At 37.6% G+C, this 12,535-nt stretch overlaps 1 protein-coding gene across 1 annotated transcript; it reads left to right on the top strand.

The window, feature by feature from the left end:
- Window positions 1-6,805: 6,805 nt before the first annotated feature.
- On the top strand, window positions 6,806-9,741 carry ccl34b.4 (chemokine (C-C motif) ligand 34b, duplicate 4). The gene is made up of 4 exons (XM_049463154.1): window positions 6,806-6,978; window positions 7,437-7,563; window positions 7,670-7,737; window positions 9,708-9,741. Exons 1-4 carry the CDS (start codon window positions 6,897-6,899, stop codon window positions 9,728-9,730), a joined length of 300 nt encoding a protein of 99 aa, XP_049319111.1. The 5' UTR covers window positions 6,806-6,896; the 3' UTR covers window positions 9,731-9,741.
- The last annotated feature ends 2,794 nt before the right edge of the window (window positions 9,742-12,535 follow it).

Raw genomic sequence — 12,535 nt, 5'->3', positions numbered from 1 at the left:
CATATTTGGTACTGCATCAGGTGTTTGTCTCAATACATTGTTAAGTGCTTGTGATAAGGCATGTGAAAATTCCAGTAAGCCTTCACTCTCTCTCTGTTTGCGGCTGTAAAAGTCATGCAATAGCTGAGCCCCACTTCGCCTATCACTAAAAGCTTCCCAAAGGTAGGTGAACAGGTCACTAACCTAAAGAGAGAACAAAGTCATACAGCTCAGGAGGAGACTGACTGCGTGCACGTAAGACGCGTTCAGTTTCCTCAATGAAATCATCTACTAGTCTTCCATCTTTTTCAAAATCACCAGTAAACGGAGCAATGTGACGCTCTCGTGGCACATAGACGTATGTTCTATCAGGCATCCTATTCAAGGAATCAATGGTTGCCATTGCTACAGCATGTTTTCTGTTCAGTTCACCAATTTGTTTCTGAATGTCCGATTCTTCTGGCTCAACCCCATCATCAGAGTCCCTCTCCTGCTCTGAATGGTCAGACATTTTAGGAAAAATAGTCTTTGCCAGATAAAGGATAAGGTTTCTGGATCAGTCCAGGAAGATGAACAGCAGCAGCCAGCAGCGATGAGTCCTCCACTCCACCGTCTCTGCAACTCCGTCTGCAGTCCGACGTCTGGTCTCTAGGTCCTCTATCACCACCACCAGGTCCTGGTTCCACTCTCTCCCTCTCGAACCTGCGACACTTCACCACTACCAAACAATTGTACTGTGTTCTAATGTGTATCACTCAAAGAACCTAACCAAACTATCAGAACCCCACTCCTGGTACCAATTTTTACCAAATCTTTTAATATTTGTTTTTAAGCTCACCTCGATTTACTCAGCTTTACTCAACAAGACTTGAGCATTTCATCAAGAGAACTTGGACAAACAGCTTCTGTAACCCAGAAAAATACAAGGCTTGAACACGAGGAGCACACTACCCCACAGAAACAATGCCATCTGCCCGCATCTGGTTGTGATTCATCCAAAATACATGTTTAGAAAGGCAATATAGGCATCTACTACTGTTATAGGCCAACTAAACCTTATATTGTTCAGTATTTCCTGATTTTTACCTCTTATTTCATTAGGATGGCTCTGGATGGATCCTAAAATGGAGCACCACCATTCACTGCAGCTTGAGCCTCCTTCTCTACCATGCTCTTAGCTCCTCCCTTTCCTCTCTCAGGGTGACAACACTTCTGATTGTGTTTCTTAAAGTTACAGACACACATTTTAAAGGTGTATACTCAATTCACCACCTGGCTACATATCTATCTATCTATCTATCTATCTATCTATCTATCTATCTATCTATCTATCTATCTATCTATCTATCTATCTATCTATCTATCTTGTGCAGTCTCTTGTCATCTCAAGACTTGAATACTGCAATTCTCTTCTGGTTGGTCTTTCACTGCGAGCCACCAAACCCCTACAACTCATTCAGAATGCGGCAGCACGACTCGTCTTCGAACTTCCGAAGTTCAGTCATGTGACTGAATGTGTGTATCAAATTCAAAACCCTGACGCTGGCCTACGAAGCCAAAAACAGACCAACTTCTTCTTACTTGATGGCAATGGTCAAAGCCACATCTATACCAAGAGCTCTTAGAGCTTCCAGTATGGCTCAGCTCAGCTCAGCTCAGCTCAACATCCACTGGGTATCAGGACAGCAGAGTTGCTTGCGGCCTTTAAGTGCTGATTTAAAGAGTACTTAAACTAAAGAGGGGGGGGGGGGTTCTAAACATTATCAAGCTTTCTGTATTTGTGTAAGATCCTAGTCTCTGCACACTATGGATATTTTCAAGTAAACAACAAAGCCCTGTTGTAAGTCGCTCTGGATAAGGGTGTCTGCTAAATACCGCAAATGTAAATATACCCTGATGTTTAATATTTAATGTTTAATCACACTACCACAGAGCAGGTATTGCTTGGGTGGTGGATTATTCTCAGCACTGCAGTGACACTTATATGGTGGTAGTGTATAAGGTGTTGGATGGATCAGACACAGCAGTGCTGCTGGAGTTTTTAAACACTGTGTTCACCCATTGTCCTCCACTCTATAAGACACTCCTAAGAAGCTGGTCCACCATATAGATAAAGAAAAATAGACAGAAGCTCTGAATCTGTTGAATCTGTTGCTCTGGAAGCTCGGTATCAGTTAGTCATCATCAGTGGGCACACAGGATGCTGCCCAAATGACCCTGCCTACAAGACACTGTTGACTGGATATTCCTTGTTTGTGGGTTATGCTCAGTTCAGCAGTGACACTCACTAATGTGTCTTTTATTCAATATCTATAACAATAAACACTGCATAAGGAATACAGTGCTTTCCATTATGTTTTGGAACAAATATATTTGTGATATTTCTCCTCTATAGTGTAAGGTAGGGCTGCACGATATTGGAAAACTTCAATTTATATAGTAGATTTATATTGCGTTATTAAACAATTTAAACAGTTTGTGAAATGTAAAAAAGAACAATTTTCTGGGATTAAAATTGTGATTTCGGCTGTAACTGGAAATATCTGCGCAAAAATGTGCACTGCTTTCGACAGGCTGTCAGCCGCTGTGTTTACAAGCATGTGCCCAACCATGTGGAGGCCATGCAGTTACCTCATTTTTAAGCCTGCTCCTCAGGCAGCAGCAGCCTGTCACTCACACAGAGGCAGAGAAAATCACAAAACATTGCAAACATTGCATGATGTGTTTATTTTTATTGCCTTAGATGACATCGCACATCTGCGATGTGATGATTGTGCATGCACACGTCGTGATGACAATGCTTAAATGATAAATCATGCAGCCCTAGTTTAAGGCCTATAAAACCATCGTCAATTGAATTTAAATTAGTTGACTGGTGACAACCTACCCCCTTTTTGAAACACTGAGTTTGGTAATACCAATGTTTGATAAATGTCTCTAATATATTCTTGTTTATCAACCTCAGAATAGTTTGTTTGACATTCACAGGCCCCTGCATGTCCTTGTGTTGAACAATGGCGGCTACTAAGTGTTCATTAATAAATTGTTGTGACTTAAAAAATTTACATATCAATCACATTTGAATTTTGGATTTTGCACTTTGCACAAAAAACTAATCAAATGAGCAGAGAAGATCAATGAGCGTACTCTGTCAACAGATCAAGACATTTATAACAAAATACTAATGAAGCACACTGATATAATCAGATCACTCTCGCCACAGAAATCATCTCCTCCAACCACTTCCCTTTGGTAGAAGATAACCAAGTGCTATGAAAGCCACCACAACTAGATATGCCAACAGCTTCTTCAAGCACGTATCAACTACAGTGTTGAGATTTGTATCTAGCTCAAACCATTGTGACTTTTTACACACTTTTAATTGTTTTGTTTCCATCTTTTTATTTCCAAATGTTAATCTTTCCCTATACCTTTCCCTGATTCAACGTTAGAGAGGAGAAATACTGCTCTGACCCCAAACAGCCTGTTAGATTCAAAGAAGACAAAAGGTTTCACAAACACTACTGAGGCAGGAGAGCCTGCCTGCATCTATACACACTACAGGAAACTGAAACTAGGCTTGTTAGAGTTACCAGTGAGATCTCTGCACTCTTGAAACTGAAGATGCTACAAAGATTTTTCTTGATCGATACAAGAGAAGATAATTTAATCATCTCTGCTACATCCATTGTTCTTCAATCTAAATGTGGTTCTTTATTGATATTCACATGTCAAGTCCATTCACACATCATCCATAACCATTTCATTTGGGTTGTCCACCTTAAAAAAACAAGCCAAACTTACAGCACATAATAGCACATAATAGAAGAATACAGAGAAGAATAGAGAAGAAGAAGAGAAGAGAACAGAAGAATAGAGAAGAAGAAGGGAAGAGTACAGAAGAATAGAGAAGAAGAAGAGAAGAGTACAGAAGAATAGAGAAGAACAGTGTGTGCAATCTGCTAAAACTTAATGTACAGTGGCCTGCAAAAGTATTCATACCCCTTGAAGCTTTTTCACATTTTGTCACCTTAAAACCACAAACCTAAAAGTATTTTATAGAGATTTTAAGTGATGAACCAACACAAAGTAGCACATAATTGTAAAGTGAAATAAAAAAAATGATACATTGTTGATTATAAAATAAAAATCTGAAAAGTATAATGTTCAAAAGTATTTAGCCCACTTTACTCTGATCTGCTTAAATAAAATCCAGTTTGATTAATTGCCTTTAGAGTCCAGATGTGTTTAAATTAGTCTCAGTATAAATACAGCTGTTCTGTATGGACCTCAGTGGTGTGTTGGAGACCCCTAGTGAACAAACAGCATCATGAAGACCAAGGAATTCACCAGACAGGTCAGAGATAAAGTTGTGGAGAAATTTAAAGCAGGCTTAGGTTATAAAAACATATCCCAAGCTTTGAGCTTCCCAATGAAAACTAATCAATCCATCATCCAAAAATGGAAAAAGTATTCTACAACTGCAAACCTACCAAGACATGGCTGTCCACCCTAACTGACAGATCAAGGAGAGCACTAGTCAGAGAAGCAGCCAAGAGGCCTATGGTCACTCTGGAGGAGCTGTGGAAATCCACAAATCAGGTGGGAGAATCTCTATAGAGGACAACTAAGTCATGCACTCAACAAATCTGGCCTTTATCGAAGAGTGGCAAAAAGAAAGCCTGTGTTGAAAGAAAGACATAAAAATTTCTCTTTGTACAGCAAATATGCTCTCCATCCAACCTGGCTGAGCTTGAGCTGTTTTGTAAAGAAGAATGAGCAATGATCTCAGTCTCCAGATGTGCAAAGCTGGGAGGGATATACCACAAAAGACTTGCATCTATAATTGCAGTGAAAGATGAGCCACAAAGTATTGATCTAGGGGGGCTAAATACACATCACACTTTTTTTTTTTTTAAATCTATGTATTGTTTTTGTTCCACTTCCCAATTATGTGCTACTTTGTGTTGGTCAATCACTTAAAAACTCAATAAAATACGTTTAAGTTTGTGGTTGTACGGTGACAAAATGTGAAAAAGTTGAAGTGGTATTAATACTTTTGCAAGTCACTGTACATATATAACACAAGACTAAAGAAGCACACTGAATCCTCTCACCACAGACATTAGCGCATCCAACCACTTCCTTATAACACATCTATACACGCTAACAGTTTCTTAAGCACTTATCAACTACAGTGGACTCCTCATGCTTCACAAACACTAACATATGATATAAATCTGCAAAAATAGTGTAAATAATGGTAGATTTTTAATTTCCTTCTATCTACACGTAGGCATATATTCATTAACATTCTACTTTTGGCTGTCATCTATATTATTTTATTTCCAGACAATTATCTTGGTGAAAAAAGTGATTCGAATCCCTTAACTAGTTTATATAAATGCCACCATGTACAGCAAAAAGTTGTCAGTGTTGCATTTTAACACTGACAGCTAACACTAGTTGTTTTTTTATTAGTGAGAAAATCCAGTATTTCAATGTGTTAATATTAAATTGTTGTATTTGAAGTATTCAGCTTTTTTTACATTACATTACATTACATTACATTACATTACATTTGGCAGACCATTTGTCCAAAGCGACTTACAATAGTCAAGTACAAGTAATAGGAATTAAGATAAACCATCTTTAGATAGGGCTTAAAGGAGGTCGAAGGGAAATAATGGGATAGAAGAGTGAAGGAGGGGAAGAAGGAAATGAGGTTAGAAGTAGTTAGTGTGTTAGAGGTGTTAGGAGAGTAAGTGCTCTTTAAAGAGCTCTGTCTTCAGGAGTTTCTTAAAGATAGCGAGAGATTCTCCTGATCTGGTAGTGGAAGGTAGTTTGTTCCACCATTGGGGAACTCTGTATGAGAAAAGTCTGGATTGCTTTGTGTGAGTGTTTGGCAAAGCGAGGCGACGTTCATTGGAGGAGCGCAGCAGCCGGGAGGTAGCGTAAGCCTTCAGGAGTGAGTGCAGGTAGGAAGGAGCCTGTACTGTCGTCACCTTGTAGGTGATAGTAAGAGTTTTGAATTTGATGCGAGCATCAACTGGTAGCCAGTGGAGCTCAATGAGCAGCGGGGTGACATGTGCCCGTTTTGACTGGTTGAAGACCAGACGTGCAGCTTTTTCCAAGTTCTAAAGTTGAATACTGATTGGTATTGTGTGTAAAACTAGCATCACAATGGCTGTGAGCTGCCATTATGCACTATGATTAGAAGATCATCAGTTTTATATTCCAGATCATGCTGCTTGCTATCAGCAGCCAGAGTCTGAGAGAGAACAACCGCCCTGCTCTCTCTGACTCTGACTGGGTAGGTAGATGGCGCTCTCTCTCTTTCCTCACATCACTCCTATTTTGATGTTGCTCAGCACAGAGGTCTGTTAGCTGATGTATAAAAGCTGTATCACTGCTCTTACCTCCAAGTGCGCTGGTTACCAGGTGATGTTGCATCAGCAGCAGTTGTAAAATGCGATATGCGATATGAGATAACATTAAAAATTAAATAATACAAATATTACAAAATGTTACAAAAAATGTTACAGCTGCAGTTAAGGCAAAATATATATATATATATTTTTTCTGACTAAATCTGTGCATCTATGTCATGCATCTACGAGCAAAAATCCACCTTTTACACATTCCCCCATCTTCATCATTTACCAACCTGCACACGCGTTGGCTGCTTGTTTTTTGCTGACTGCAGTGACGCTGGCTCAGTGTGGGTTCGAGGTGTGAACCGTAGTTTTACATGTGGTCAGAAGCAGAGTTGTGATGCTGGGGCTTCTTTGAGAAGGTGCAATGTTTGTGACGCAGTTCAATTTTTTTTCTACTTGAACAGGGTTGGCAATAAAAGAGAAGTCTCTAGATCACTGATAATCACTGACTGATCAGCTTTACAAGACCACCAGAGAACTATGCAGTGTTGGAGTTTTAAACTTGCTGCTTTGGCAGCACTGCTCGTACTTTTCGGATGTCTTGACGGTGTATCTGCTAACTGTAAGTGTCTGCTTAAGACTTTTTAACATATCAGTGACAGTGTTAACTGCTCGTATTTTGATTCCATGTTTGTTGGTCTGATAAACATTTAATAATGATTATATTTATTGCGTGTTGAAAAGGGCAAAGCGGGTATGTACTTCGATGCTGCGCGTTTGTTTTTGTCATGACAGTAAAAGTGAAAGGGTGAGTCGCTTTAAGTCATGCCAGTGCTTTGTTAAAACGGCATCTAAGCATGGCACTGTGGGCAAATCAAAGAATTGAGTATTTCTGCATGTCTATGAAGCAAATTTGCAAGTATTATATCAGCACTGTTATTGTTAAATCAGCTAATAGTGTTAATACTGTAAAATTGTGAGCTGTTTTTAACTGTTACAAACCGTCCTTCATGTCGTAACTTTAATGGGGTCAGAGTTATTCATTTGGAAATCTTTTCTGTGTCTCTGTTTCTCTTTCAGATCGCCGGCCTACTCGAGTCGGTCTGTTATGCTGTGATCAGGTGTCTACTGCACCTATTCCACGTGAAATAAAGCTCACCGGATACAAGCACCAAAATGCCCTGGCTCCTTGTGTTGAAGCAATCATGTAAATACACCATTTTTACATCAAATCTACTAAAAAAATCTCCAATAAGCACCACTTCCACACTTGAAGAACATATTATTTTATTACTTTTTTTTTGTTTTTGTAGATTCTTTGCCGGCGAAGACAAGTACTGCTCTGACCCCAAAGCCCGCTGGATCCAAAGGAGACAAAAAGGTATTTATGCCCACAAATACCCTTGTGTGGTGTTCATATTTTTGTTACTCATTTACTTTGTTACTTGTATTTAATTCAGCAAAATTAAGCAATTTTACATTAAAATGCTTTACACATGCTTGCTTCACCTAAATTACAAGCAATATAAACAGCTTACATGGTTAATATTTGCCCTTTACCTTTCTTATGTTACATTTCTTTCAAAAAGTGCTACTCTTTTTTTATTAGTTTTTTTAATAAAATGTAAAAGAAAATGAATTAAACTCAAGATATGAGTAGAAAATTTGTTTAGTTTCAAATTTACAAATGAAGTAATGTTTATTAGCCTTTGGCCAAACATACTGTATGTAATACTGTATGTAATATAAATGGTTGGGGGGGGAGTGTACAGTGTGTGTTTTGATATATGTTTTGAGTTTGAGTTAGAAAAAATATTTTTTTAGTATCATTTGATGAAAAATGAAAACGGGTCCCACAGACCCGAGCACCACACAAGGGTTAAAAAAAGAGCCTGTCTGTATATAACTGCAACAGAAACTGAGACTGGGTTTGTTAGAGGCACCAATCAGATCTCTGATTAAGGTGCTACAATATTTTTTAGAATGATGCCGCAGCAAAACCACTCTTGGTTCCCTAAAACAACCATGTTTGTGATAGAAATGAGTGTGATGGTGAAGAATCCTGGTTGAGCTTAAATATAAACCCTTACTCACATTTATTTTACAAGAATTGTTCTTCTGGGAACCAAATGTGGTTTCTTTGAAGGCATTGCTCAAAAACCCTTTGTGGCATCTTTATATTTGTGTTTAGTATGTAAGACCAAACTGCAATGGACATATAAACCCTAAAATTTTATAGTTTATGTGACCGAAAGGACCCGTTTTAATCTCCAATACTCTGTATCTTACATTTCTTTACACTTCTTTACCTTTAACACCTACATTTCTGTCACAATTAACATCAGTTTCATAGCTCCAAGAACCCTGAATAGAACAGAACCCTGGGGTACTACACAAACTATTCTAAATCAAACAGAAAACAAGTCATATACAACAGTTTCTGCAAGATTATTAAGATTAATAACTGAATAATAAATATAGGGTTCAAGAGGGGGACCCTATCACTGTTAAAAGTTTAAGTTCCTTGAGGAATATTTAGAGGTTCTTTAATTTAAAATTATGGAAGAATCTTTCAAGAGGCTTTGAGGAACCTTCAAGAAAAGTTCTAAAAGTTCCTCAAAGCACCTTTAGGGGTTCTTCCACAGTTTTAAAATAAAGAACCCCTAAATGTTTCTTAAATAACTGAAACTTTTAATACTTTTAATAGTAACTAGGCCCATTTTTTTAGCCAACACCCCTGGCAATGGTTAAAGATACTGGGTAACAATGTGAACTCTGGGTTTTCCAAGGACCAGCTAAATCTTTCCAAAGATCGACGTCCCCCAAAAACTTAAATATATTATTTATGGTTCATTTGTCAGGAACAGCAATGGTGATCCCTGGTCAGTTTAACCCGGTGCATGTATAACCATCCAAAATATGTCTGAAACAAAAAACATCCTTACCTCCAGTGTTAATATTCCATTACTAACTCCATTACTAATTATTCTATCAATAATTAGTGCAGTGGTGGTCCTTACCTCTAACAGGTAATGCTTCAATTAGAATAATTCACTCATTTTTTATAAAAAAAAAAAATTCTAACTTTTTTTAATGTTTCACTGCTTTATTAATTTTGAAAGACCAACATATACAACACAATAGCTTTACACTAAAACACTAAAACATAACATTGAAATATTGTTTTAGTTTTAGTGTTTGCAGGTGGTGGTTGCAAATATGTTAGATAAACCATTTTCATGTTATATGCAGAAGTTTTATACTGAAAAAAACACTTTTAACTGTTTTTCCTAGATCTTCAAACTTGAACTTCAAACACTGAACTCTTACTAACTCTACTCTGTCTTGCAGGTCTGCCAGAATTCAAGAACTGAATACACCAAAAGATGAAGCACAAATGTATTATTCAGCTTTCGGCTGCCTATAATTTAACATCATTTATTATGCATTATAATTTCTATTTAGCTGCTTAGCTTTAACATGCATGTATGTTGCAATCACTGTGACCTTGGAAATTATTATAATCCTATTTTCCTTCTTTTGTCTGGATATTATTTCATTATAACTGTTGGCACTAAAGGTCTGTAAGCAATAAACTGGCATTACTTTGCAAAAAAAGAACTGTGTGTAATGTGTTTCACTTCCCTTACTTATTACTTGTGCGTATAGATGACGATGCTTCCCATGACTAATGTCCTGTTCCGTTACCCAGTCACTGACATTCCACGTCAGTTCTAAGAAATGCAATCTGGATTAAATATAAGATTTATATTTGCATCACGTGTGTTCTGGTAAACAATGTAAAACATTGAAGTTCATTATAAACAGTATTTAAAACAAATTATTGTAACTTAAAAGTCTGTGATTACAGTTTTGTAATCATATAAGGTATAATAATCTACATATTAGAACATGTAAATTGGTAAATAAGATAAAATATGTCATTTTACATAAAAAAAACATTGTGGTGGTTACAAATAAGCACAGATTATTTAAATCATCCTTTAATTACACATCCTCTTTCTGAGCATCCTATGGTCTCACACTTTAGTTCATAATGTATTATGATAAACTGCAGGTCGATTTTAGATTTTTAGAAATCCAAGCGCTTTCCAAATCTTCTCATGTATATATTTTTAAATGTATATACAGTGGGGTCCAGAAGTCTAATGTGACTTATTTTTCCCTTTAACCTGGCAATAAATAACAGAGTGTTCTAGAATAAAAATATAGATAAGAACATTTTAATTAAATGTTCAGACTAATCTTTAATTTTCTATTTTATTTTAATCATTTTTTACAGCATTAGCAATAATAAATGCTGTATATCAAATTGGAGCAAAATACAAAGCAGAAAAGGCAATTATGCAGGCCCGTAGCCAGCATTGTGATGGGGGGGATCTTTTTCCCCCAAAAGTGGACTTCATTTGGCTCTCTACTCCAATGCCCCCTAAATACATGAGCACACTTCAAACCTTTTAATTTAGACATATTTTATTTATTATAAGTTTGTTGTGAATCTGTTGTTGCTGTCCTTATTTGTTCATCTGTTGCTCCCCACTGTTAACATACATTTGATATAAATGTAAGTGTTACTCAAACTTCCTACATCTGTGATGTGACTTCATTGTCTGTCTCTGTTGCTCACCTCAGTTGTCTGTTGCTTTGTTCCATTGTCTCTGTTGCTGCCCTCCATTGTCTGTCTCTGATGTTGCTGTCCTTTATTGTCTATCTCTCTACTATTGACATAAATAGATAAGAATTACTTCATTAGGAACACTATCGGTATGGTCATTAAAACTTAAACATGAATTAATAATAATATAAACTGAAGTGTTCTGTCTTATTAAAATCTTCCTATAACTGTGCTGGGACTTCGTTGCCCCCCCCCCCCCCCTCCCTTCAGCTCGCTGAACTCGGCGCCTGTTTGGCTGACAGAGCTCATTTGCATACCGTCTGGTCTGTGAGGGTCTGCTGATTCATTAGATATGCGTGGATTCATGGAGCGACCAATAATCAGCTTTTAATAACGCGTTAAAGTTGATATTATTTTTTTCTGCCTAAAATTATTTCAAGCACTGTTTGGATATATGTGAGAATTACTGGTGACTGGATTGATGGATTTTCTTAAATTTGGAGGCGTTTTGAAGGTAAGAGTGTGGGGGAAGCGCTGGAGGGGGTTGGGTGTGAAACACAAGCAGATTTAAACTCTAAACACAGTTCCGTAATCTGGAGAGGCAGACGGTTCGAATGGTGTATAACATGTCCGCTTTCGACCAAATATGGACGTACGAAAAAATCAACTAAAATCCAGACTTTGAAGTTATCGCAATAATAACAGTAATAATCCGGTGTTAACTTTCCCCTGATTCTTATTCTTTCCACAAGCTTAGAACAGAAATGGGGGAATTACCGCCACCTACTGGATTGGTGTAAAACAGTCTGAACAAAATGTGTAAAGAGAAACATTAACAATTTTTCTTACTCGTCACTACTCTGGGGGCAGGCGGGGGGGGGGGGGGTTGGGGTGGCTGAGGGGGGGTTGTGGGGGATGGGGGGGGATTGAACAAACCCTTCAATCCCCCCTGGCTACGGGCCTGTTATGTATGAATAATCCATGGAAAAATAAAATTAGTCCACGTCATGAAAAATCTAAACTTTTGGCATAAAAATAATTCGCAAACAATGTCAATATTTGCCCAGAACATAACACTTTAGTTGGGTTTCATTAATTTATAACCTTTTTTGTTTGTTTGTTTCTTTTGTTTTTAATGGTTTTTCCTGTTGTTTATGCTTGTTGTTTGGTCTTAAAAATAAAAAAATGAATAGTTTTGATGTGTATGCTAGTTGCTATTTTACATTAAAGATCTATGTTTTTTTTTGGTTCCCACAGGAAAGCAAACATTGAGATCAAGTTTATGATAAATGTATTAAACACTGAGGTAGGAAGGACCACCCTCATGCAACTATATGACTCAAGAGCTTTTCAAATGGGGACTCTGCTTACATAGAAAGTAACATTACTCTGTTTACCAGCAGAAGAAAAAAGTGATGAGGCTAGTTCTAAGCAAGATTTCAAAATGCAAATGCAGGAGGGATGTGGGGGGTGTTGGGGAAGTGGGGTGGTGGTGGTGGGGGGGGGGTGGAAATTCAGATGAAGAGCACAACTGTTTCTCTTT

The sequence above is a fragment of the Astyanax mexicanus genome, chromosome 1, assembly GCF_023375975.1.
Source record: "Astyanax mexicanus isolate ESR-SI-001 chromosome 1, AstMex3_surface, whole genome shotgun sequence".
Classification (NCBI taxonomy): Eukaryota; Metazoa; Chordata; class Actinopteri; order Characiformes; family Acestrorhamphidae; genus Astyanax; species Astyanax mexicanus.
This window is presented reverse-complemented; position numbering and strand designations above follow the sequence as displayed.